Genomic DNA, 26,507 nt, shown 5'->3' on the forward strand with positions numbered 1-26,507 from the left:
TAAAATTTATTAAACGTCACTTCCGGCCCAATTTCAGTGACATATTTAACACTACCCGGGCACTTGCAGATTTGTCAACAAACTAGGAATTGGAATTTACGAGTTCTTCCATATTTCAACTACTCAAAAACTGTTAACAATTTAAAAAATCGATACATATAATATTTATAGATGAATTGGCTCAGTAAAGTGTGCCAAACATATCTTTTTAAAGTTTAATGGGGCGTTTCCATTGTGCAAAAAGTGAAATGTACTGATGAAGTTGACAATTCATATTTTTTTAAGTATACACATATATACTCTTAAATGGTATTTTAGTTAAATTGAAAAATTAAACGAGTTTACAGTTTCCAACCAGGAGCAATGAATAAGGACCCTTAATATTGATATGACTAATCAAAAAAGCATGTGCATATTAGTAGTAAATACAAAATAATGAAATAGTATGCTGTCAAAGAAAAAAGAATCATCATCAGGTATCAACGATGGTATTGCAGGGAAATATGTCAAGAGAGACACACCTCCTATGCTCAGAAGTAAGTTACACAGTGTTTCTGTTAGGGTTTGTAAATAGAGGAGTTATATACATGTAACAAAAACAACACTTTAGTGACGTTTGCTAATTCACTTATTACAAGGGCCATTAACAAAATGTACTAGAAACTTGGTCTGTTCCCCTATGTTCAGGTTTACCCTAGTACCTGTTCGCCTTTGGTTTATATGTAAAGCAAAATTATATCCGGGTGAAATTTGATCCGGAGGAAAAAATGTCACAGTAGTTGTTATTATTTTTTTATCCAGAGGAAAATATTTCCCTGGGATATTTTTTCCTTTGCAGTGAAATTCTATCTGGGTAGTTAACTTATTGAATAGTTATTAGAAAAAAAACTTATCCTTTACAAATACTATGAAATAATAAAAGTGTATTTGAATTAAACCTATTTTGTAAAAAAAAAACGTATTTTAATGGGAATTATTTCACAAATTATCATTGAAAAAAAATCCTAAACAAATTTAAGTAAATATCATTCTTTTAAAAGAAAATTATCATTAAACATAAGAAAGAAAACCAGAAATAATTTCAAAGATCATAATTGTGAAATAATATCATGATTAAATAAGGTAAAAAATACATGTAAAAGTGAGTTGTTTTCAGATCTCAGTACAAATATAAATTAAAACGTAAAGGTAGAAATATAGTTGCATTACTACTGTTAACAGTAATGGAAGAATTTGATTATGATAATATTTTTAACTATATGAATAGTCTGGGGACAAAGATGTTGTTGTTGATTATATGGAAATCAGATAAAAATAGCATAACAATAAATTGGAACAAAAGCAATTTTAACAGCTGGATAGTATTTACCTGTGAAATAATATCTGTCTTATTAAATATTCATGTTGTAAGTCATCTTGTTATATAAATGAATATAAAAAAAATAAGATTCAAGGAAAAATTTCACTATGAAATAGATTCAGGAATATATTATATTAATATCTTTAAAATATAAATTGCTCATATATAATTACCTCCCTTTGATAAGTTATGCAAATTTGTTCTACCTTTGTGAAACATTTTACAATTAAAGTCAGGTATATATTGATTGCGACTAACTTACATACTAGTTAATAGGAGTATATTTCACATGGTTCTGTGAAATATGATACGGCAAATATATACCGGTACATACTATCCGCATAACACAGATAGATTTTCACTCCTCTGGAAAGGTTCTACCTGTGAAATACCATGCCTGGAAAAAAAATACCGTGATAAATTATCCTCAGGATAAAATATCACAGAGGAAGAAATAAACCGTTACATATATGCTATGCTTTGATTTTAATTTAATTTTTTAGTCTTGTTATAATGTACATTATTTGAATAGATTATATGCAAAAGTTTTTTGAACATGTTACTAAATATTTATGTTCATTGTTTTCTGTTGATTTGCACTATGATGTACATATTAAATACAAAGGAATTCAACATGATAAAACTGCTGAAAATCCATTTCCATATTAAAAAAGTGATCAAACAACTATAGATTTAGAGGTAAAAGAAGCATTCACTTGGAATTCATTTGATGGAGAAGTTAAAAATATTTTAAGCTTCACAGGATTTAAAAGAAAACTGTTTTCTTTTCCACTGGTTCACGTAAAGTTAATATAATCCACTGCCAATTAAGAAATGAGGCTAGTGATCTAAAAGATCATCTCTTCTGTGATCATTTGTCGGACAGCTCTATGTGTGCATGTGGAGATCCAGTAGAAGATAATTTTCATTTCTTTTATATTTGTCCATTTTACACTTATCAGAAATATGAGCTCTTTCGAAAAATAAATAACTTTAAAAATGTCAATCTTGATGTCCTACTACAGGGTTGCTCAGACTTAAATATTGATGAAAACACAGAGATATTTACATATGTACAACAATATATTCATGAAACTGGAAGATTTTTATAATAATTCATGTGATATTATACTGTTTAGAAACCAGCCTATAACCACAGTGTACCACTCTTTAGTCTTAATTAAAGACAAACCTAACTTTTAACACAAAAAACAACTAATTGTGTTTAGAATCTTTTTGCAAATAAATTTATATATATTTTATTTTATTTTTTGTATTAGTAATTATATTTTCAAAAATCAAGAAATTAATAGTCATGTAATAAGATGGTACACTAAATTATTTATGTATTGCAAAAAAAGGCCAATCAATTCTTTTTATTCATATAAATAGAACAACTTTGTTGCAGTGAGCTTGTGAATTTGAGTAAAAATCACTTTATGATCTACTTGATTCCTAACCAACACTTATTATTTTGGTATAAAATTCGACATCACCTTCAGTAGGTCATGCTTTAACTTTGTTCACATAGTTATATATATATGTATACACAAAAAATACTTCAAGAAGTGGAGGAACTGCCTCCCTGACTCACTGCAACAACGTATGATCTATTAACTTATCAGAAAATTATATACTATCATGCATGTTATTCAATCCATCTTGTATGGGAAAGGATTTGTATAGGCACTACCTTTTGTCCAATCCCTTTGTTTAAATGTACATTTGATATTTGAACAATAAAATATTTTGAATTGAATTGAAAAGAAGCATACATGTATCTATAGCTGCAAAACAAATGCCCCCTAACTCTACTTTTGATATTAAAAAAAATAATTCATTACTAATTTGCTTATTAATGAGATCAAGGAAACTTAACTACACATGTAGTAATCACAATTTTTAATAACAAACAACAGCCATTTAAAGTAATTCTGAATAAAAATTAAAGTAACAATGAACATGATGAAATGTATTAATTCTATAAAATAGCCATTAATTTTAAAATATTTTTTATCTGTTTTAAAAAATATATATTTTCCTCAACACTAACCATGCTAACTATATAAATATCTGGATAAAGTCTAGATCCATTAAATTATAATATTTAGAATATATAAAAAAAAAATACTAATAGATAAAAGTAGGGCAAAACAGACTGTGGGTGAACGAAACCAAGGCATGGACTAGGACCTGATACCTCAGTACCCATTTACTACACCATGGCCACCTGCACATGTTATTTTTATTATGAACTATGAATCTACTAGCTAATACACCATTATTACTTTACAATATTAATAATATTAGGATTCACAAAAGAATCACATTCATATGTTCCTTAATAATTTATAACAGTGTATATCAATGTTTAGCATTTGCAGAATACCAAATGAATTTCCATAGGCTGAGATTATTGAAGTTGAATGTTAAATATGTTTGTTATGGTAATTTAAGCAAATCCTGTAATTAGTAGGTACGCTTAGCTTGTCTTAATTAAATCAGGTATCTTAATTACATGTAGGTGTTAAATATTAATCATCCAGTGAATGGTTGATGATTAGGGAGAACTAGTTCATTTTCAATTTCAATTTCATTAAAAATGAATTGGATTATTTAATTGTTTAAACCAGACACTGTCTTGAAAAACTACTGAATAAAGTTAATTTGATAATTATACAAGTTTTGAAGGGTTTTTGAAAATTAACTATATCATTGGCATATATTTTTTTATGTGTATTCACCATATTGGTATTTTTTATTGCAAAAATGCAAGTGTAGATTTTTATAATTATTAACTTAATTGAAATTATTAAATGTAGGGCTACAGCATTATTCCATATCACAAAATGACAAAACAATTTAAAACTCATTGTATTAACTGTAACCCTCTTTAATAAAACAAATATCATATATGTACATTGTATGCAGATTTTACATGGTTTGTTGAGAAATAAAGATATATACCTGGGCCTCTATTTGAAATTTTTGACAATTGAGTAGAGTTTCAATCAACAAATAGATATTGTTCATCTGTTAAAATTGATTTCATATCTGCATTGGAAAATATTGATAGATCTGGATGACATGCATAACAATTGTGTGCATTTGGGGATTATTTTTTTTCCTTTGCACACAGCTTTTGATAAAAAAAATAATCCTGCATTCATTTTACAGGTAACACATTTAAATTGAAGATAATTCATAACAAATATGACTATAGTTAACTAATTAACAGAAATAGAAACATGTCGACTCAATAAAACTATCACCTTGCGGTAACCCAGATGTTGTTGTCTCTACATATTATATAGTTAACTTAGTATAAATTTTTAAAATACATGTATATACAAATGTATGCTATTTCAGCCTATTTGTTATATAAATTATATACTATAGCTAATAAACAGTGATCACAAGAAATACTGTTACAGATAAGACATACATGGGTATTTGGGCATCACTACTTTAAGCAGAATCAAAGCTTTCTACAAACATTCTGAAATCATTCTATGCTCACTTCTGCCAGCAATTATATATGTTCAGGGCATTTATTTTATAATGTTACGACATGTACCGTCAGAATGAATATCATTTTCCCTTAATTACTGTAAATCTTTCTCTTAAATGTTATCTTTAATGTGATATTAAAAAACATAAAAACTGATCTTTGACTCTCACAACATTAAGAAAACAAAACTTCATTGTGGATTCAACTTAAGTGCCTTTACCTATATCTCAGACTTTTTATGTCAATGATATCCTTTTTTTTTTATTTACAAAATGCACTTAAAAAAAATTCATAATAATATGTTAACAAATTTCTTTTATCTTTGCAGATTATCACACACCTGTACGTCAAACTGTCAGACGAAGTGTAAAAACTCCAGCGTTTTATGCACCACAACAAGCAGCAACAAATTTAATATCATACAGACCTCCAAGTGTGCATCCACCACCGACAAACCATGATCTCCGTAATTTTCCACAAACACAACGTCCATCTAGATTACCTAGTCAAACTTTTGGTCATCTTTCAACAGGTATACAAAACCTTAACATATCGGAGAGGAATGCTCAAACAGGTTCAAATAGTTCGTTAGAAACTGGATCAGAAAGTGGTCAGTCTTCATCATCTGGATACCAATCAGGAAATACTGGTGTCAGAAAGTTGTCTGGAAATGTTCCAAGTTTGGGAACTGTTGGAGAAGGTAATTTACGTTTGAAATTTAAACACATATATAAAAATCTTACAACAGTAATACATCTTATGATCTGTTACATTTTTATGATCTGTCTATTCATAGAATCTTGATGAGGGTTGTTTTATTTTATATTTTTGGTTTACCTACAACTTAGCATATTCAAATGTATGAGGGCATATTGGTGTCCATTTTTTTGTAAATTTCCAAATATAAGACAAAACAGAGATTGCTTTATCATTTTATGGAAATTCAGAATTTACAATTAATTTAAATATTATATTTAGAAATGCCAAAAAAATATGATAATCAATGATTTTAACAGGGGAGATAATTAAACTGAAAATTACTACAAAGCGACTAGTTCTTATATGAAGATCAGAAGATGTTGTATGATCACAAAATGAGACTACTATCAACCAGAGCTCAAATAGTGTCGGTAGTAGCCATTAATTTAATACCACCTTCAACAATGAGAAAACAACCATACCGTATTAGGCAGCTATAAAAGGCTCTGACATGAAAAGTTCAAATGAGAAAATGAACAGCCTTCAATACAATTTATGAAAAACAGATATGACAGTCATGAACCAACCTACAGATTGTAGTTAGGTGAAGGATGATTGTAACTAGTAGAGTGGTGTTAGAGCATAACATAAGTTCTGTCATATTTAATACCAATCTATTGTATTAAGCAATTTTTTATCATTAAAAAATCATCTATTTTTTTTGTTCTTATTTCCAGATTTTGATGACAACTCAAATTATTACCATGGCAACTTCAACACAGAGGCTTACAGCCAGTATGATGAGAATTATCAGATACAACAACATCACCAGGAGATTAGAAATCTGTATGCTCAGAAAAATATGTCAACCCAGCAGAATTTATACACATCTGCCCAGAGAGACAATCCAATTACAGTAACATCAGGTTTGTCTTCAATCTTGTTTCTGTCAGAACTATTGAATCAGAAAAGTTCCTCTGATCATTTCTTAAAGCATCATGAATTTATTCAATTACGGGGATATGATAATGGTCTTTTTTATGCCCGACCTACGATAGTAGAGGGGCATTATGTTTTCTGGTCTGTGCGTCCGTCTGTGCGTCCGTTCGTCCCATTTCAGGTTAAAGTTTTTGGTCAATGTAGTTTTTGATGAAGCTGAAGTCCAATCAACTTGAAACATAATACACTTGTTGCTTATGATATGATCTTTCTAATTTTATAGCCAAATTAAACTTTTGACCCAAATTTCACGGTCCACTGAACATAGAAAATGAAAGTGGGAATTTCAGGTTAAAGTTTTTGGTCAAGGTAGTTATTGATGAAGCTGAAGTCCAATCAACTTGAAACTTAATACACTTGTTGCTTATGATATGATCGTTCTAATTTTAAAGCCAAATTAGACTTTTGACCCCAATTTCACGGTCCTCTGAACATAGAAAAATGAAAGTGGGAATTTCAGGTTGAAGTTTTTGGTCAAGGTAGTTTTTGATGAAGCTGAAGTCCAATCAACTTGAAACTTTATACACTTGTTGCTTATGATATGATCGTTCTAATTTTAAAGCCAAATTAGACTTTTGACCCCAATTTCACGGTCCACTCAACATATAAAATTTAAATGGGAATTTCAGGTTAAAGGTAGTTTTTGATAAAATTGAAGTCTAATCAACTTGAAACTTAGTACACATGTTCCCTATAATATAATCTTTCTTATTTTAATGCCAAATTAGATTATTACCCAATTTCACGGTCCACTGAACATAGAAAATGAAAGTAGGAATTTCAGGTTAAAGTTTTTGGTCAAGGTAGTTTTTGATAAAATTGAAGTCCAATCAACTTGAAACTTAGTTCACATGTTCCCTATAATATAATCTTTCTTATTTTAATGCCAAATTAGATTATTACTCAATTTCACGGTCCATGGAACATGGAAAAGGATAGTGCAAGTGGGGCATCCGTGTACTTTGGACACATTCTTGTTTGGTACATAAAATTACAAAATCTTTAATCTTTTAGTTGCGTTCAAAATCAAAATGAGCTCAATTATTTATTTCTGAGCACTAAGGTGCGGTATGATTTAAAATGAGACTATTATCAAAGACCAAAGGACAAAGATATGAATCATATGAAATACAGGTAACTTTACAACTTCTACAATGAGCCAAACTGATATCATTTATAATTAGTAAGCTATAGAAGGCTGGGAATGAAAAATTGAAGAACAATTCAAAAAGCAAACCAAAGGCCTATTTTATACTGCAACAGTAAAAAAAATCACTTAATTATGGCATACAGCGACAACATCCATTGGATTACAAAATCTGGGTTCTGGACATGCATAAAATGAATGTGGTAGGGATAAACATATAGAAGAGTGTTCAATCCTCCTTTTACATAGAACAGTGGTGTAACAATATAAGAACAAACTATTAAAATTAGTTGAAAAGGCTTGACTTATCAGATCAGCAATTATCACAAAAAAAAGAGCAAAATGGGTTCATATCAATTAGACAGCTACCTAACAATATAATACAAGTAGAAAAAACATATATTATAATGCAATGTATCATGTATATAAATTAAAAGTATTATAAGAGAGAGAATATTGTGTTAGCAGATAATTGATAATGATTTATGTCTTAATAGCTTCAGGTGGATTTTGTGGACAAGACATGCTATTACCTCATGGATGGTCAATTGACTGGACAGTCCGAGGACGCAAATATTACATTGACCACAATACTCACACCACACACTGGAGTCATCCATTAGAGAAGGAGAGTCTTCCTACTGGTTGGGAGAGGATAGAATCAAAAGAATTTGGAGTGTATTATGTCAAGTAAGTAAAGATTTTAAATCTTGATTCTTTTGCACTAGCAATTTATAAGAATATCTATAGGATGATTTTACACATGAAAATAAACATGCTGATTATTTATAGATGAATTTCTTTTTTTATACTGTATATTTTTTAAATGTACATTTTAACTAGATTTCCAAAGGAAAACAGGTTAAAACATGTGTGCAGATGGGCCAGGGAATGCCAAACAGTGTTGTGCAATAACTTGAAAAGACTTTCACAAAATCTTTCAAAAATTTGATATGTTGTGTCCTGTTACTAAACAAAGGTCAAGTTTGATTTTCGCAATTTTAGCTTTCATTGTTGCTGAGTTGTAGACCTTTACTCTTTTACTTGTTCCTGTTTGCGGGTCCAGATTTGCAAATATCATTTTCATGCATGAAAAATCTGGTTTGCTGCTATCCGACAGACTCTTGTTAGAATTACAAAAAAAACAGTTAATTTACAAATATTATTTTCATAACTTTTTGGTTTGTTTCCTTTTAGTCATATAAAGAAAACAGCTCAGTATCCTCATCCATGTGCACAAAGTATACCAAACATGCACAGTTTCCAACATCCATTACCAGGTGCATTGGAGTACAGACCATCTATAGCTAGACAGCCCAATGTTCTAGTCCCAGCGAACCCATATCTAAATTCAGGTAAATATTAATCACAATGAGCAGTGTCGGATCCTGACCTTTTCATTAGGGAGTCCATTGACTAGCCTATTAGGGAGGGGGCTCTAGTCATGCTTCTGTGATTCCCTATATAATCAAATTTTTCCCACAAATGTTGGGCCTACGCCCCCCCCCCCCCCAGGATCCACCTAAGATGGGAAATGTGTCAAAGAGACAACAACCCAACCAAAGAGCAGAAAACAATACATGTACTATAACAACAAATTTAAAGTGTTGAATGGTACAAAAACGTCATTCTTGCACTAAAATTAAGGATACTTTCGGGAAAAACTTAAAAAAGCAAATATACTTTTGTAAAATCACTTCTTTCCTTGAGAAAAAAATATTAAGGTTAATTTTTGTAGCTGGCTTTAAGTGACTATATCTTAGATTTATAGAATTACATGCCTGCTCAAATTGGTAGCTTCACTTGATATCCTTCAAATAAGACTTAATTAAGTTGGAACTATTATTAACCAGTTGCCAGAAATGGTTAACACTTGTAGTAAGGTGTTATTTGAAAACTAGAATGTGTCCCCAGTATATGGATGCCCCGCTTCCACTATCATTTTCTATGTTCACTGGACTGTGAAATTGGGGTAAAAACTCTAATTTGACATTAAATTAGAAAGATCATATTATAGGGAACATCTGTACTAAGATTCATGTTGAACTTCATCAAAAACAACCTTGACCAAAAACTTCAACCTAAAGCAGAACAGAAGGACAAACATACACACGGACCAGAAAACATAATGCTCCTCTTCTATTGTAGGTAGGGGCATAAAAATGGTGATGACCAAACAAATTTAGAATGAAAAACTCACAGTTTGTGGCCTGGTTATACTTTATTATTAAACTGTAAAAATATAAGTGAACCAACACCTGAAGTGGTGATTGTGTGATAGGGTAAAAACTAGTGGATACCACTATTTATATAGCGTCACCTTAACTACCCTAATTATACTTACACTTCCGGTTAACCGCTCAACTGCAAAAAATGCACCTCACTGTAAATTTTATATGCAACATTGTCCTGATGGAGCCTATCTAAAGGTGAAACATGTCAACCAAATATACAGATACTTTGCAGTAAATACTTTAGTGTTGTTGTCTTTATTGTTGAAATTTTATTATTAAAGACTAAAAGTCACAGAACTTCATTTTAAGCACATTCAAATTTCTCATTACAACAGACTTTTTGATTTCTTAGAAAATTGTGATATATTACATTTTGACATGTCTTACACTTACTGTAGTTGTTCAGAGTTTTGTTTTTTAATTTCATTTAGAATATTTATCTGGAACAAAACATTCTCATATAAAGTAAATTTGAATTTAACGCTTTCAAAGACATGTTTTATCAGAGTTTTTTTCATATAGCATTTGGTTTTATGATTGTCATTTTGTTGCAGCAATTCCTCAATGGTTACATGTATACTCTAGAGGTGCTCCTGAACATGACCATAAACTAAAGGTAAGTATCTATATAATTGCATGAGGGTGTTGATGGGGCATAAAGAATTGAGAATACTGGGCAAAAAAAGAAAATATTGGACCAAAAAATATAAAAAAGGGATAGACAAAAAAATAAAGAAAAAGGAATAATGCACAATAGAAGTGAACACTGTGATGGTACGCCTGCTTTACTGAACATTTAATTTATGTTTATAGTCCTAAATATAAAGCTTTACTTTAAGTTTCACATCAACTTGACATTATCCAAGAAATGAGGTCAAGGTTAGATAAAACAAACCAGAAATACATGTACACCTTACAATCATTCCATACACCAAATAAAGTTTATCTGTTATTAATAGTTTCTTAGAAATGATCTCAACCAGGAAAACTTAGCATTGACCAACGAACTATGAAAAAAATGAATCTACTTTATGTAGTATAGTAACCAATTGTGATTTCTTTGATTTTGAACGTATATTCAATTTTGCTATTAATGGGGTTATCAGACTTGAGTGTTCTAAAAATGGTAGTTGATGTTTTTTTGAGACATTATTATGTTGATTTTTTTTTTTTTTTAATCTTCAGTGGGATTTATTCCGTTTAAATGAACTAGAACATTTTGATGCCTTGCTAGTACGATTGAATAGACAAGATATAGAAGACATTGTCCTGAAATATGAACATTTTAGATCGGCTTTGGTGATAGAAATGGAAAGAAGAAGGCAGGAAAAAGAAATTGAGATGCTAAAACAATCAGTTGAAAATCCACAGCTTCCTGTATCAACGACTGGGAATAAAATGTTACCTTTCTCTATAATGAACAATCCAATGGGGCAAAATTTTCCAATAAATCCAATGGGGAACGATCAGTTTCTGTCTCAAAAACCTGAATCTAAGCAAATGTTGTACATGCAAAGTCATGTTAATGAACAACCTAAGACTTCTGTGATATCAAATGATCATCCTCGTGTTGGACAACCACAGTTGATATACAGTCAGCCTACAGCAATGTATGGTCCCAACAGGATAATGGTCAATCGAGATCTAGAACAAGAACATTTAGAACTTCAACGAGAGATGCAATTACAGTCACAACAACAACAAAGAATTCAACATCTTCAACAACAGTATCAGCAGCTTTTACAACAGTACCATGCCCAGCATAATCAACCTTTGAATTCACCTACCACCGCTAATGTCTCTGTTTATTCACCTTCAATACAATATAGACAACCCATGCAACAAGTTCAACTCAGACAACCAGTAACGCAGCCACAGTTACAGTCTCATATGCAAATGCATAGGCCTCCACCTTCCCTTTCTCCTGCAATGCAGGATCAAACAGTTTATGGACAGCTGCAGCCTCAATCTATGCAAATTATGAGGTACCAGCAACCCCCTGTTCACATCCAACAATCTGTGCCTTTCATACAGCAGCCAATTCTTTCTCACCATGGTCAATCAACAACATCTCAGCAACAGGTGAACTTAACACAGCATATTACACAATCAGCACCTCAGTCTCAAGGAAACCCTAGTCAACTTATCAACCAATCAGCTCCTCAGTTGCAAAATTCTTCTCAACATATCAACCAATCAACACAGCACTCTCAACAAAACATGCATATGATACAGAATGAGCAGTCAGGCATTACAGCAGCTCAGGGTCAACAGACATCTAGAGCATTAACTCAGAATATTGAAACAAAAGTTTAATGTTAGTACTGGTTAACTTCATAGGCATTTATAAACTGATTCTGCATTTCATTTCATTTTTCAATCAAATCAAAATAAATTGCAATTCTGTTAAACATTTGATTGTAAGCAGAAATGTATTTTGTAACTTTTATAATATTTTATGTTAGCACATAGGAAAAAAGATCAAACCTGAATCTTAAAATACTGTTTTAATTTTATTTGGTTAATAGCATATTTATTTATTTATTTTTTTGCTAACATTTGTTTATGAAATCTTTCTGCTGTTGATCTCAAATTAATTTGATATTTTGTACTTGAAACTTGTCTTATTTGTTGTGATGGTTTTTATGATCTGTCTCATTATTTAATATGATAGAACTATTGAAATCTGATTCTAATACATATCCTGTGTCTAAGCTTTGTCTAAAAGGATCTAAGATGCTCAGTTCTCTTTTCAGCTTTAAAGACATTTAAGGGGGTCTCATTGGGGGTTCTGATCTCAGATCCCACTTACGGTACTGTTTTGTCAGATTCCCGTATCCCGCTTACACTATGAACGTAAGCAATTCTCATTTTTTTGTAAATTCCTGTGTCCCGCTAGACTTCATTTCCCGTTTTCACTGCACTATAATTTGACTTTCATGCTTACAAAAATACAGCAATGAGACCCAAATTAAGGATCATCTGGTTTTTAAAAAAATTTGAAGGCTAAAATTTCATTACAAAATTGGCCAATCACCAGAACAAAAAGAGAAATGGACTGTTGTCTTTGTAAGGAAAGCTTGAACTCCAGATCTATATTGTAATCAGATTGTAACTATTCCATAAGTTATTATGTACTGTTACTGGTACGTAAATGTTTAAAGAATTTTGGCTACTTATTTTCTTAATCATGCTTACTGAAATCTTTTTTATGTCGGTATCAGAAATATGATCTATATGCTTTTAGGTCTGTTCTATTTTGCTATAATGTGCAGAGCTGGGATGGATCTAGTCCAAATAAATATGACGTCTTGAAAGGTTATTTATTTTTTTTGCTTTGACGAATTATATCCTTTCAAGATGTCATAATTATTTGGACTAGGATGGATCAAATTCTTCAGCATAGCATGGCAAATAGTTGTCATCATTTGTACTTCTAAATAGTACAAACTTACATTCAATTACGGAAAAGTCTGTAAAAGGTCTATATTTTTATATACTAGTAAATGAAATGGATTGATATGAATTGGCTGCTTTTTAAATGTATGATCTTCGTACACATGTTATTCTCAAATTCAGCTTGGTGCTTTTTTTCTTTATAACCTTTTCATTGTGCTGTTCCAATCCTGTTTAGATGTAAGACATACTTGTGAGTGAAACATTATAGCTATCTGATAAAAAAATCAGTCAGATAGTTCTGTGGATGCATTATTATTCATGGGATACCAAATTTTTCATGGACTTCCTTAGTGAAGGTTAACTAAATATTTAATTTTTAGTGAAGTACATTTCAGTTGTTTCCATTATTGCGAAAAAAATTGCACAAGGATTGGTTTGGCAAAAGTAAAAACCCTCATTTCCAGTTTGAAAGGATTATATGTATACTGCAGAAAGCACAGAGAATAGCCTACATCAAGGCAACATACATATGGTATATTCTGTTGATTTCAAAATCCAATGGTTCTGTAAAGTAGTTTATTAGTGCTTAATTTTGTTTGCCACAGTACACATATTGTACTAAGGTTTAAATCATGTGTACATCCATTGTGTAGCTTGTTTAAGTTTGATGCTTTCTGAGTGTAAAACTTGATTACGTTTTAATCTGTTTTTATGCATTATGAAGATGTGATAAAAAGACTAAAAATAACAATTCAAAATAGACTTTCATGTGTATTTTTAAGGCATATGTATAACAATATATTGATAAAATTGTACAAATTGTGTAAATATTAGATAAATGTATTTATCATTACAGCAATAAATTTTCCATTCCCTACCAGATGCATTGTATTTTTCAACAAAGATGTTTTTGTTGTTTGAGATCAGCAATTGTTTGTTCATTTATTTGGATGTCCCTGTTGGAATTTATGCCCCATTTCATGTTGGTGTTTAATTCACTACAAGAAGCATGATTGTTGAAAACTTCCAAATGTATCCAAAAAAAAAACATTGATAGTGATATCATGTGAAATGAAATTTTATGCCACAGTACAAGTTTCTTCATGTACAGTTTCAGAATCTAAAGAACTAGGAATAGTTTCAATGCTTCTAAAAAAAAAAAAAAGAAGCATCACACAATTTGCTAGATTCCCACTGTTCTGGACATTGTCAGCCAACCACAACAATTTGATAAATTATTACCCCGAAATGCATTAGACTTTGAAACAGCAAATTATACGTGATATAAAATTGACATGTATCAGATATTTATACATTATTTGAAACTGGTAACAATCTGATCATTTTCAAAACATGCTACAAAAAAATGTCTTTATCAAAGATCAACATCAGTACAAACCTGGTACTTAAACAGTAAATAAATGAAAAAAAATACATCTTACAAAAAAATAATGTGGCAAGTGTCTTGCGTATTAGTTGTTGTTACACATATATATTGATTATGACTGAAACTGTTAACAGGAAAAATGCAAAATGAAATCACAAATACTTGTAATTCTTGATGTACACAAACTTGTTTAAAAATATAACTTTTCCTGTCTGCGCCAAAAAATGGAATTAATCAGAAATATGTACCTAAGCATCTGTCTCCACCCCCTAAAAAAATATTAGAATTGATAAAAGGAGCCTTTGTATGGGTCAAGGAATGAGTAGAAATGTCATTGTTATACATATGATAGAGAAAGGGTTAGATCATTTCCATTTGCTGACCATTGTCATTGTCTTTTAACAGCTCCTAATCTACAAAAACTAACAGTTGTTCATGCTTTTAATTTCTATCTAATTCACAATAAAAAAAAATATTTAATGCAAATTTTATGACATATATTTATATATTTTGGCAGTGTGGATTTCTTGTCCATCAAAAATTTTGCATTGACTTATTTTGTAACTAAAAAACAACACTCAAAATCTGAATTATGAAGTTATACAGATTTCCATGAAGTACAACAGTTGAAGTTAAGTTAATAAAAAATAATATATAATATCACAATTTTAATAGTTACATATAGTCTATTTTTTAATCAGGGTTATGTCTTACAACATTTTTGACAATTCATTTGAGCTGATATCAATGACTCTTGAAAAAATCTTCATCTTTATAAACTTTTTTGTCGTTTCCTAAAAATAATTCACTGGCATTATATTTATTCAGTCTGATTGAAATATTTTTAGGACAGCAAGACATATCATAAATGCCATCTGGTTCACGTAATAATTATAATTTATGTTTAATTACACATTAAATACTCTTGAGTTGACTAAAAATGTCATGTGTGTAGCTGATCATGGCTGAACAATAATATAAAAAGTGTTTGGTCAATATAAACTAGTACATGCATCAAACTAAAAAAAAAGGGTCACAACAGAGGTATTAGATTTTAAGTTAACAATAATATAGGTCAACAATTTTTAGTGAATCACTGAACCATGAAAATTAGGTTAACACCAGAAAAACTTTCAACAGTGCTTAAAACATCATACATGGTTGACCTTTTTGTTGAATATACATGCTGGAGACATGGACAGTAAGACATTTATGAAAAAAGAATGGATTGTTCAGCTTTTCTATCTTCTAAAATAAAACTTTGTACAACTAGAAATTGCCAATGCTATTACAACATACATGTTTTTCCTTTGCACCATCAATTATCAAAAAATCATAGATTACTTTAATAGATAAGAACATTTTTCGAACTAGAAAAGAACATTTCGGCAGTGTCAGAAAAATGCAGAATAATGAAAACGATTTTTTCCACACTTTTTTTACTCTGCTAAAAAAATATAAGTTGTTTTTGGTTGGTTTTTTTTTTAAATTTTGAATTTAAACTAATTGCAAATGAAAAATCCACAAAATATTATTATCTTATAGATTGTAAAAAATTAGGAAAAAATAATTAAAAACAACATTGCTTATACCAAAGTATGCACAGCATTCAAACAACAAAGGGTTGCTATTTGTATAGGAATATTGTCTAATTATATCTAGCACATTTAAAATCTTTGGTTCTATGGGTTAGCATAAAAAAAATTACAACACTGATAACAAAATCTGTGATAAAATTTGTTTAAACAAAGTGAAAACTTGTATAAAAAAATTATATTCAAAACAATTGTAAACAGACTAAAAACTTGTCAATGAGGCCATTCATATTGTTTTATTAGCACCTTGTGCTGATATGACTGCAACAAATACACCATAAAATTATTGATATGTATTTAAATATCTTACAGTACGAAATGTCATGGACAAATTCAAACTTCATATAAAAAAAAAATCAAACAAGAAACCTAAAACATTTTAAAAAAATCCAGGAAAAAAACATTAAATGTCAGCATTAAAAGCAATAAATTCTTTTTGTTTGAATTAGTGTGTTTTTTTATAAAAAAAATATACATGCATATAAAGTGTATGGGAACTAATTTTACATTTTATTCTTGTGATTTTTTTACAGTACAAAACATTTGCTCATTCACTCACATTTTCACACATTCTTACACATTTGAGCTACGTTTTCTTTTTATGTCTAGATTTATTTTCATCCCCACTGCTTTGTAAAGTACTCCCACCACCTGCCATCTTTGATACATCTTTTCTGTCTTTTAAATGTTCCTGTAATACAAATAATAACATGGGAAGATGCAGTATGATTTCCAAATGAGACAACTACCAGGTGTCTATCTGATAAAATATAGATTATAAACCCTTTATGCTGCTTTTAAATAATGTTTGGCAATGCAGAAAAAAAAAAAAAAAAAATATTTTAGCATGGTTTATGATGTAGAGAATTAAAGAGGTTCATGAGAGGTTTTTTTTCATATAGATAAAACCGTTGGTTTTCCTGTTTGAATGGTTTTACACTAGTCATTTACGGGCCATTTATAGCTTGCTGTACAGTGTGAGCTAAGGCTCTGTGTTGAAATCCATACTTTTACCAGGGTTGGCAAAAACCCGGGTTTTATGAGTATTGCCCAGCCAGTGGGAAATACTGGGAAAACCCGTGTTTTACTGGGTTTTAGTGGGTAATACTGGGCAATACTGGGTAATATCAAATACTGGTCTAAATTTCATAGAGGATTCAGTGATCAAACACAAATGTAATACATTTAAGAAATATGTAACTTGTTTTAGTTGTCTAGATTGGTCAGACTGTAAATATAAAGCAAATTTTTTATTTTTTTTCAAATAAGTACAACTCTTATTAAGAAGTAAGAAAAAAATTAATTTAAATTTATGTATATGTACTGTCACTAATTCATAAGTAATTATTCAGATTACAACACAGATTTGTTTATGTAACAATAATCAGCCCTTTCAATTATATAAATTTTTATGGCATGACCCATTAGGTTGTTTATTTAGCAATATGAATGTATAACATGTATAACAATCAAAATAACAATTCACTTAAAAAAATGCATTTTTATGAAAAAATTTGATTATCTGTAAAACAATGCTTTGTAATTAACATGGTATCCTTAAATGTGCAAATCTTGCATTCTGCTTACATACAGAATTAATTAGGAACTAAATGAAATTGAAGTTTTCATTCTTCTAGAAAGGACTCAATGATTATCTGTATAAAAAGTATATATATTTAGCTGGAATACTATGAAACTACACCAATTCTAAACAATTTTGTGTTAAAATGTGCTTAACAAGAATGTGTCCACAGTACACGGATGCCCCAATTGCACTATCATTTTCTATGTTTAGTGGACTGTGAAATTGGAATTAATTTTCTAATTTGGCATTAAAATTAGAGTGATCTTATCAAAGGGAACATGTATACTAAGTTTCAAGTTGATTGGACTTCAACTTCATCAAAAACTACCTTGACCAAAAACTTTAACCTGAAGCTGGACAGTCGAACGAACGGACGGACGAACGAACAGACAGACGAACGGACGCACAGACCAGAAAACATAATGCCCCTCTACTATCGAAGGTGGGGCATAAAAAATCATATTGCCCAGTAATGCCCAGTATTACCCATTTCTGGGAGTATTGCCCGGGCGGGTAATACTTTGCCAACCCTGACTTTTACTTATAATTGTTCATTTTTTACACACTGTGACTTGGATGGAGAGTTGTCTCATTGGCACTTATGCCACATCTTCCTATATCTATTTATAGTCAACAGACATTCCTACAAGTTATTTTGTGCAAAATACATTCTTTTTTGACAAAGCAAGAATTGCGACATTTATTGGAAAATATAATCAAAATACATGATTTTATTTGTCATGAAGTCAAGACTGAATATTCTGAGTAAAAAACTATTTAATAACATATTATTCAACTTATCAACTCTAAAAATCAAGTTGTCGTTGAATGTTTTTTTTTTAATTCAGTTTATATTTTGATCAACACGAGCATGGAAGCATTTAATTTACCTACCTTGATTCTCAGTAATTTATCTTGAAACTTCATTTGTTCTACTGGTGGGTCATAGTATTTTCTACAACCTTCAGCCATATTATTGATTGCCATGACGATCAAACCAAGATCTGCATGCTGTAAAAAAAATAATGCAAAAAATGGAATTAGTCACTTGTAATTTTGATCTTGTTTATAATACAAAACAATTATAGCCATATTTGTTTTATGATGTACAAATTTTCTGTAGCTTTGTAATAAAATATTGACAAATCAACTATATCCATTATCCACAAATTTAAAATATATTTTTTCCCATAACCCATGAAAAATAATTATTAACCCATTGATGTTTTAACAAATCAATATCTTATTTAATTTGCATATTGAAAATAATTATATATCTGACCTGTTTTATAGTGTTTTAACGTTAACAAAAAATTAGTCATATATTAAATCAATACAACAAATGTTTAAAAATTATTTTTTTTAAAATATGGAAAACAAACCTTTTCTCTTTGATCTCCTTTATTTAACATGATCTCTTGTTCATCATGTTTATTTTTATTCTGTGTTTTGTCATGTTTTTGTTGTAGTTGTGATAATATTCTGTTGTTAGACATCTTAACTTTATCATGTTCTGATTTTTCTTTCTCAAACTCTTGCCGTAATGTGTCCAACTGAAGAAAAAAAATTTATGAAGCTAAAACTATTCTAATTTTAATCTACACTAATCTATATATATACAATGGCCAAAAATAATTCACCATATTTTATCATATGATAAACAGACCTTTGTTGACAGATTTTTTTCTCAAGTCAAATGTCATTTAAATTTAAAAAAAATGCATTTCTTAAAAATCATGTAAACCTTAATGGAAATAAGAGCACATAATGTTTTATCTTATGTGTAAAAAAATTATTGCCAGTACTGACTAGATATGCTTTTTATCAATACTTTCTTTCTTCCATTAGTGACTCTCTTTTTCAACACTTAGCAGGAGGTTAAAATGATTGTAAGAACGAAGAGTAAACATAAAATAGACATGAGAAACTATACATCCCAATCACCCATATTGACTCTGTGTGTTATTAATCAATAAATCAATTGTTTTATATATATTCGATTAACATGTTGTAATCTTGATATGCATGTAATATTTACCACTGAACATTGAACAAAAATCAATCATAGGTGTCTTAAACCACTTTGAATAGGACTGTTGAATATTACTAACCTCATCACCCATATTGACTAGGTTATCTATAAGATCTTTGTTAGATTCACTTAAAGTTTTATGTCTCATCATTAATCCTTTCACCTTGTCCTCGGCTGCTATATAATCTACAAAATGACACAATAACATAAAGTGAGAGTTATCCTCAACTGCTTAAATAATCAGAACTTGACTTTATAATATAAAATGAGGATTAAGTTCACTTGCTTATATCTTATAACATATAAAGTTAAGGTTAAAGAAATCTTGACTACAGTCCAAGACTCATAAAAGACCACTATTACTCTACCTTTATATAGTCAGTTACTGTCTTTTACAATTTGTATACAGTGCATACTGAGTTTCAGAAAGCAAATACCATGGTTGCAGTATAATATATATTTAATTGTATCACCACATGCAGGTGCAATATTTTTAAATTCAAGATAAAGAAAAAAATATGAAAAAATGAAGATGCAATAAAGAAAGAGATTAGAAGACAAAATATTAAATTGGCATATATTCTAAAATGTTCACATCAAAATGAACATATGTACTAAGCTTCATTTATATTTAACCACAACTTCATGGTAAACAGCCTTAACTAAACAGTTTAGTCCAATACTACTCTAATATCATAGGCAGGGCATACAGTAACAAATGAGATACCATTACTAATTGAATGTACAGTTTTGAACTATTTATATCACAACTTCATGGTAAACAGCCTTAACTAAACAGTTTAGTCCAATACAACCAGAAAACATAATTACACCGAAATCATCACAGGCAGGGCATACAGTTACAAAATTTTCATCTGTGTCAATGAGATACCGTTACTAATTGAATGTACAGTTTTGAACTATTTATTCACTAGTAACTTTCTTGCAGAAGTTTATAATACAAATTTTATAAAATGTCTTCATTTGACACACTGGACTGGGGTTCATTTTTTTCTTTTCTTCAGACTTATATATCATTATGAATTTCCTTTCAAGATCCATAGTAAAATCATACACCGAAAGCTGTATACACAAAATAAATATTAAATCTACTAATAAAAAACCTTTATTAGTTGTGTAATAAGACCTGTTACTTCTACATGGATTTTTTTAAATGTTTTTTCCTACTAAATACCAGATGAATAAGCTAGAGGAAGGAAGAATTATTTAAAAGCATAGCTTTATTTCATTAATACATAATGGCATAATAAAAAAATAATCTATGTAAATGTATTCACTAAAATGTAAATTATTTTTTACAAAAGTAAACCTATACCAAGGTGTAAATAAATACCTCTGAAATGTGACCTGGATTGTGCTATAATCAAATTATCAATTATGTATGATGACTTAATAATAATTGATGAGTTGTATAAATTTACTATGAAACTTTAATGTTTCAACAAATGTATCTTCATATACAAAAGGGGATATCATATATATATATATATATATATATATCAAAGTCTAATGTAATTTCATGAGCTAAAGTAAAAATCTGAATAATGTCAATGAGATGAAAACACAAGCTTTAATACATATAGGTAAGCTTTGTTTTTTCTGTAAATATGTTTGGGCTCTGGTATGGTAAACTGTATGAAATTTCAATGTACAGGCTTTCTTTTCAAAAATTGGTTGTTTGATCAATTAAAAAATAAAATTGAATAGGATATACATGTTTAACACATAAGACTCATTTGTTTGAGCTTTTTTAATCAGAGTAAAATATGATTTCCAATTAAATACTGTTGAGAATGAAACTATTTTTCAAAATTAAAATTTCTAGTAATATTTTGTGTCTAAGTTAACCCATCAATTTTTAATAACGTTTTGTGTTTTAATCTATGCTTACCATCTGGCATAGCCTCTGTAACACTGATCATATAATCTGAATACTTTTTAAATCTCTCTACTTTTTCACTGAGGTATCTTTGTCTGAAATATATAATTCGTAAAATAAAGTTTAAAAAAGGAAATATTTACACTAAAAGATATAGCCTTTGAAAACATATTAAAAGTGAGAATAAAAGATAAGAATATGTGAAATATATATTAACCTTGTGCTGAACTAGACATACATGCTGAGCTTGGTGTTCAAATTTCTAGTTTACAAGGTAATTTTGCACAGGAAGAGATATCACCCTACACGACAAAATATTCTGACTCTTGGTCAACCAGTCTTAACGTTTGTTCTTACTCCTAAACATCAAATACTTAGTAAAGAAGCAGTAATTCTTTATACATGTACATGTAAATTCACTATTGCTGATTTCTAATTGTTCAGAAGTAAATAATGGTTACATATTCCATAAATTAAGTATGGAAACATACTAATGGATACAAAAATTATAGATAATTGATATTGTGTTTAAACTGAATTATCTCCCTTGTAAATACAATAATATGTGTCTTTTTATACTTTTAGTAAAAAATATTAACCAATAAATGGAATTGTTCAGTAACTCATATTATCTTGCCGCTGTAGGCGGTCAATAAAATTTCTTATCTAAATAGAATCTACAATTAAAACCTTATAATTGTGTGTGTTATTACAAGAGGGAAGGACTGCCCTTTATCATCTATCGCCCAATGTCATTTTTTCGCTACTGTTAGTGTCAAATGAGGTATAATTTTATATTATCATTGGTCAAATCTGATTTTGAAGCTACTGTTACCATCAAATATTTATTGTTAATATAAAAAAAGAAGATGTGGTATGATTGTCAATGAGACAACTCTCCACAAGAGACTAAATGGCACAGAAATTAACAACTTTACAAATTATCATAAATGTTACATTTAAACATTTTTTTTACCCTCATTGGTCATGTGGGGTACCCCATTACTACTGTCTTATAAATAATAGAAATAATTTCAATATACTTGAAAACAAATGTACATTAAATGAAATTTAACCTTTGTTTGTATTCCTCCAGTTCAATTTTAAATTGTTCAAGTTCTTGTGTTTTCTGTTCTTTTGAAATGACTTCTGTTTGATATTTCTGAATGGCTCTCTTTCTTTTAGCATCATACTCTTTTATATATTTATCACAGTCAGCAATCTGATGTTTAATCTGTAATGCAAAACATATTAGTGCTACAGTAAGCCCTGGACAGTAATATATACATATGTAGTTTAGAATTAATCATGAACCAAATTATTTTTATTACCTTTCACAGAATAAAAAGGAGTACTGTAGATTATAGAAATGTATTGCAAAAGCTGAAAATTAAATGGTGCATCAATTTCAAAAAGCTAAGTGTAATAATGGTCTTTCAATCTGAAAACTTAATTCTAATCATCCATCACTTTCAAAGGTTACAACCATATGAAGTTAACAATCTTCAAAAAAGCAAATTTCAGTCCTGAAAAAATATATTATGGCAAACTTTCACTTTGAGTCACCATATTTCCTGCTCAAAACCTATTTTAAGACTGTCTTCAATATGACAACCCATGTTACACTGTATCATTTAGATTTGAGCAACTGGCTTATCCAAAAAGATGCCTTGCTGTAAGACCCTTGTATTTTATGATTGATTTTTGCATGGTTCATGCACAATGGCAATAATATTGAAGTTTTTGTGTTCAGACTGTAAAGTTACAGTCCTATTGAATTAAAAACTATGCCAATAACCATACCTCCTGCCTTCTCTTTTGTATGCGTATTCTTCTTTGTGCACATTCTTCCATACGTTGCCTGAAGAGTCTTCTGGCTTCTTCCAAGTCTGCATCGACTTTAGCCACCTCTACCTCTTTCTTTAATAACAAAGTTTTCTGCAGAGTTCTGACCCCTGTTTCCAGAAGTCTGTCTCCAGACTCGCTGACAACTGGGAAGGCAGTGACCTCATCTTCAAATTCTCTGTAAAAAAGAGTAAAGTTTTTTTTCTGAGAAATTTCAGTTAAAAATCAATGTCATTATTATTTGTATAACTGAATCATCTTTTTGGTATATTGAGTAAATAGATTCGTTCCCAGAAATACCTAACAAATGTCATCCAATCATAAGTATGTTTAATTATAAAACATATCAAGGTTATGCCAATATTAAAGGTTGAATGGTTTTGAAAATGGCTTATGGACAAGATGGAAAATAAATTCTAGGGAAATTAATGGTAATTTTTAAATAATTATTTCTTTTCAGTGATGCTTGAAATATATGAATAAGATAATATCAGACATTGAGAAGCAATAATAATATTAAATCAGAAACACCACAGGCACTTGAGTATATGATACAGATTATTTTTTTTTTTTGGGGGGGGGGGGTTATTAAAATATTCAATTTTCTCTATGTAGAGTTCTTTAAATCACTCGAAACTAGGTGAGACATGCGCAGTAGTGATAGATATATATATATATAATAGAAAATAGAAATATTTTAATCAGCAACAAAAATCCCCAAAAAATCTGTATTATATACATTGTACCCAAGCGCCTGTGCATCATAATTGATTGATTGATACTAAATTAATGTCCAGTGGCAATTATTTCACACATTTTCAGCAGGACTACATACATGTGTGTTTTGAGTGGAAGCTCATAATTTGTATTTTTTTGTATTCAATCGATGGAATGGACTAGATATATTATAATATAGGTGATGAAATCACACCAAGTAGTTAAATCAGTTGCCTATTGAGCATGCAACAAATTAACAGATCATTTGTAAACATTAAATTCCTTATCAAAAATGTTTGAATTAGAGTCCCCTCTCGGGATTTTGAATGACCAGTATTTTATTACATTCTTATTTGCTAAACTATCAATATGTCTTGCGAAAGTAAATAATGCTATGTGCATGAGGTTTAGGGTTATTTTTTCATGAATTATTTACCTTTCGTGCAACTGAGTCACGAAAACATTTTGTTTACGGTTATCTAAATCAAGCTTATAATCATCTCTCGTAGCTGCCATCATGGGAAATCAACGATATATATTATTAATCGAACAGTAACATGGTTGCGTGTACAGAAATACAACAGGTGTTCGATGTTATATGGCGGCAGCCATGTCTAAACAGTTTTATGCAAATGAGGGTACCTTGGAGATCGTCACGTGATGAAGTTGATTTACGCGGGAATTTACATAATTTTAATTTTGAAGCTCTTTCAAAATCTTTCAATACCGTTCAAATATTTTTCTTACTCAGGGGCGGATCCAGGATTTTAGAAAGGGGGGGCGAAGATTATAAATTTCGCCGAGCGGAGCGAGGCGAAAAATTTTTGAGACCTTTTTTTGGGCAAAAAAACATAAAAATAAGTGTAATATGCACTATTTAAACGGTTCCTGGCGTGCGGCATGTATATTTCATAGTTGCTGTAAAGTGTAAGGGTTGGACATTTTCATGCTGTTTTCTCCCTATTTTAAAATTGTCTATCATAAAATGATAGTATTGATCTAAAGCTATGTACTGATATATTTGATGTAGGACTTGTCAGTAAAAAATAGACATGGAAATTCGTTGAAATTTACAATACGACCGACACGAGTTAAAAAAGACCAACAAGCAGTTTTTATCAAAATATGTGACTAATTATGTTTCACCCAACATAACTAAGGGAACCGAAGTGAGGGGTTCCAAATCCACCAAAGACTACGAAAGTGTCTGAAATGACAACAAAATTATGAATGACGGTCGACAAATGGAGACATAAAGGTCACATCCAGCAGGCAGGTTACAGTCTGGTCTTGAAAAAAAGTATTCAATATATATAAGTCCGGCGAAACAGACATTCCGGTCAGACATGCAAACCCCGGCCACAAAAAAATACGCCCGTCTTTATTCATCATGTTCATTAAATGCTAAATAATTATGTTTGAAATTTTCGTTTTTAATAGCAAAAAAGTGGAGAAGACTATTTTTTCAATCCAGATACGGCCAGAATTTTTGTTTAAGGCAAGAATCAGAGTCATTTTTTTTTTCTCTCAAATATCTCAGACTGCCTCCTCAAATCAAATGCTTCGTACCTGAGACTTGAAATCTTTCTAATACTGACTGGGGATCCTTATTCAACTTTGTTATTTATAAAATATAAAATAGGCTGGGGCATTTGGGGTTCGACATGTTTTCGTATGTAAATAATATTGTGGAACTTTTTTTTCATGAGAGTATAATAGTCTATAGAGTATTTACTATTACTTTCTTTTTGGTGGAATAGTGAAACAGAAGTCACTACGTTCTTGCTCAATCCTGTGTCGCTTTGAAGGTGTCCTGATTGTCATGACATCCTCAGCCTAAGCAATGTGTATTACTGTAATTTGAATTTCAAAATGACCGAGTGACGTTTTTTCAACGCACTGGTCAACTCCACCAAAACAAAGCACATGACTTTGACAGTCAGTGAATACCAGCGAAAAATATCTTCATAAGTAAAGAATTGTCGTATACAAATCAAATACTCGGGAAATGGCAAAGTTCACGAAGTCTAGTCTGATTAATCATTTTACAAAAAAAAAAAAAAAAAAAATCCGAGCAAAGGGGGGGGGGGCGTACGC

General features: G+C 30.2%; 2 protein-coding genes across 2 annotated transcripts; one reads left to right on the forward strand and one right to left on the reverse strand.

Annotated features, from left to right (window-relative positions):
• Positions 1–37: 37 nt before the first annotated feature.
• On the forward strand, positions 38–13,614 carry LOC134711391 (uncharacterized). The gene is made up of 7 exons (XM_063571953.1): positions 38–536; positions 5,200–5,571; positions 6,308–6,496; positions 8,214–8,406; positions 8,914–9,071; positions 10,505–10,566; positions 11,136–13,614. The coding sequence occupies exons 1-7, from the start codon at positions 446–448 to the stop codon at positions 12,264–12,266; spliced, it is 2,196 nt and encodes a 731-aa protein (XP_063428023.1). The 5' UTR covers positions 38–445; the 3' UTR covers positions 12,267–13,614.
• LOC134711393 (coiled-coil domain-containing protein 42 homolog) lies at positions 12,946–25,042 on the reverse strand. The gene is made up of 8 exons (XM_063571955.1): positions 24,847–25,042; positions 23,652–23,871; positions 22,925–23,082; positions 21,861–21,943; positions 20,028–20,134; positions 19,299–19,469; positions 18,811–18,927; positions 12,946–17,022 (listed from the first exon to the last, which is right to left on the reverse strand). Exons 1-8 carry the CDS (start codon positions 24,927–24,929, stop codon positions 16,918–16,920), a joined length of 1,044 nt encoding a protein of 347 aa, XP_063428025.1. The 5' UTR covers positions 24,930–25,042; the 3' UTR covers positions 12,946–16,917.
• Between the last annotated feature and the right edge of the window lie 1,465 nt (positions 25,043–26,507).

This window comes from Mytilus trossulus, chromosome 3 (genome assembly GCF_036588685.1).
Source record: "Mytilus trossulus isolate FHL-02 chromosome 3, PNRI_Mtr1.1.1.hap1, whole genome shotgun sequence".
NCBI lineage: Eukaryota > Metazoa > Mollusca > Bivalvia > Mytilida > Mytilidae > Mytilus > Mytilus trossulus.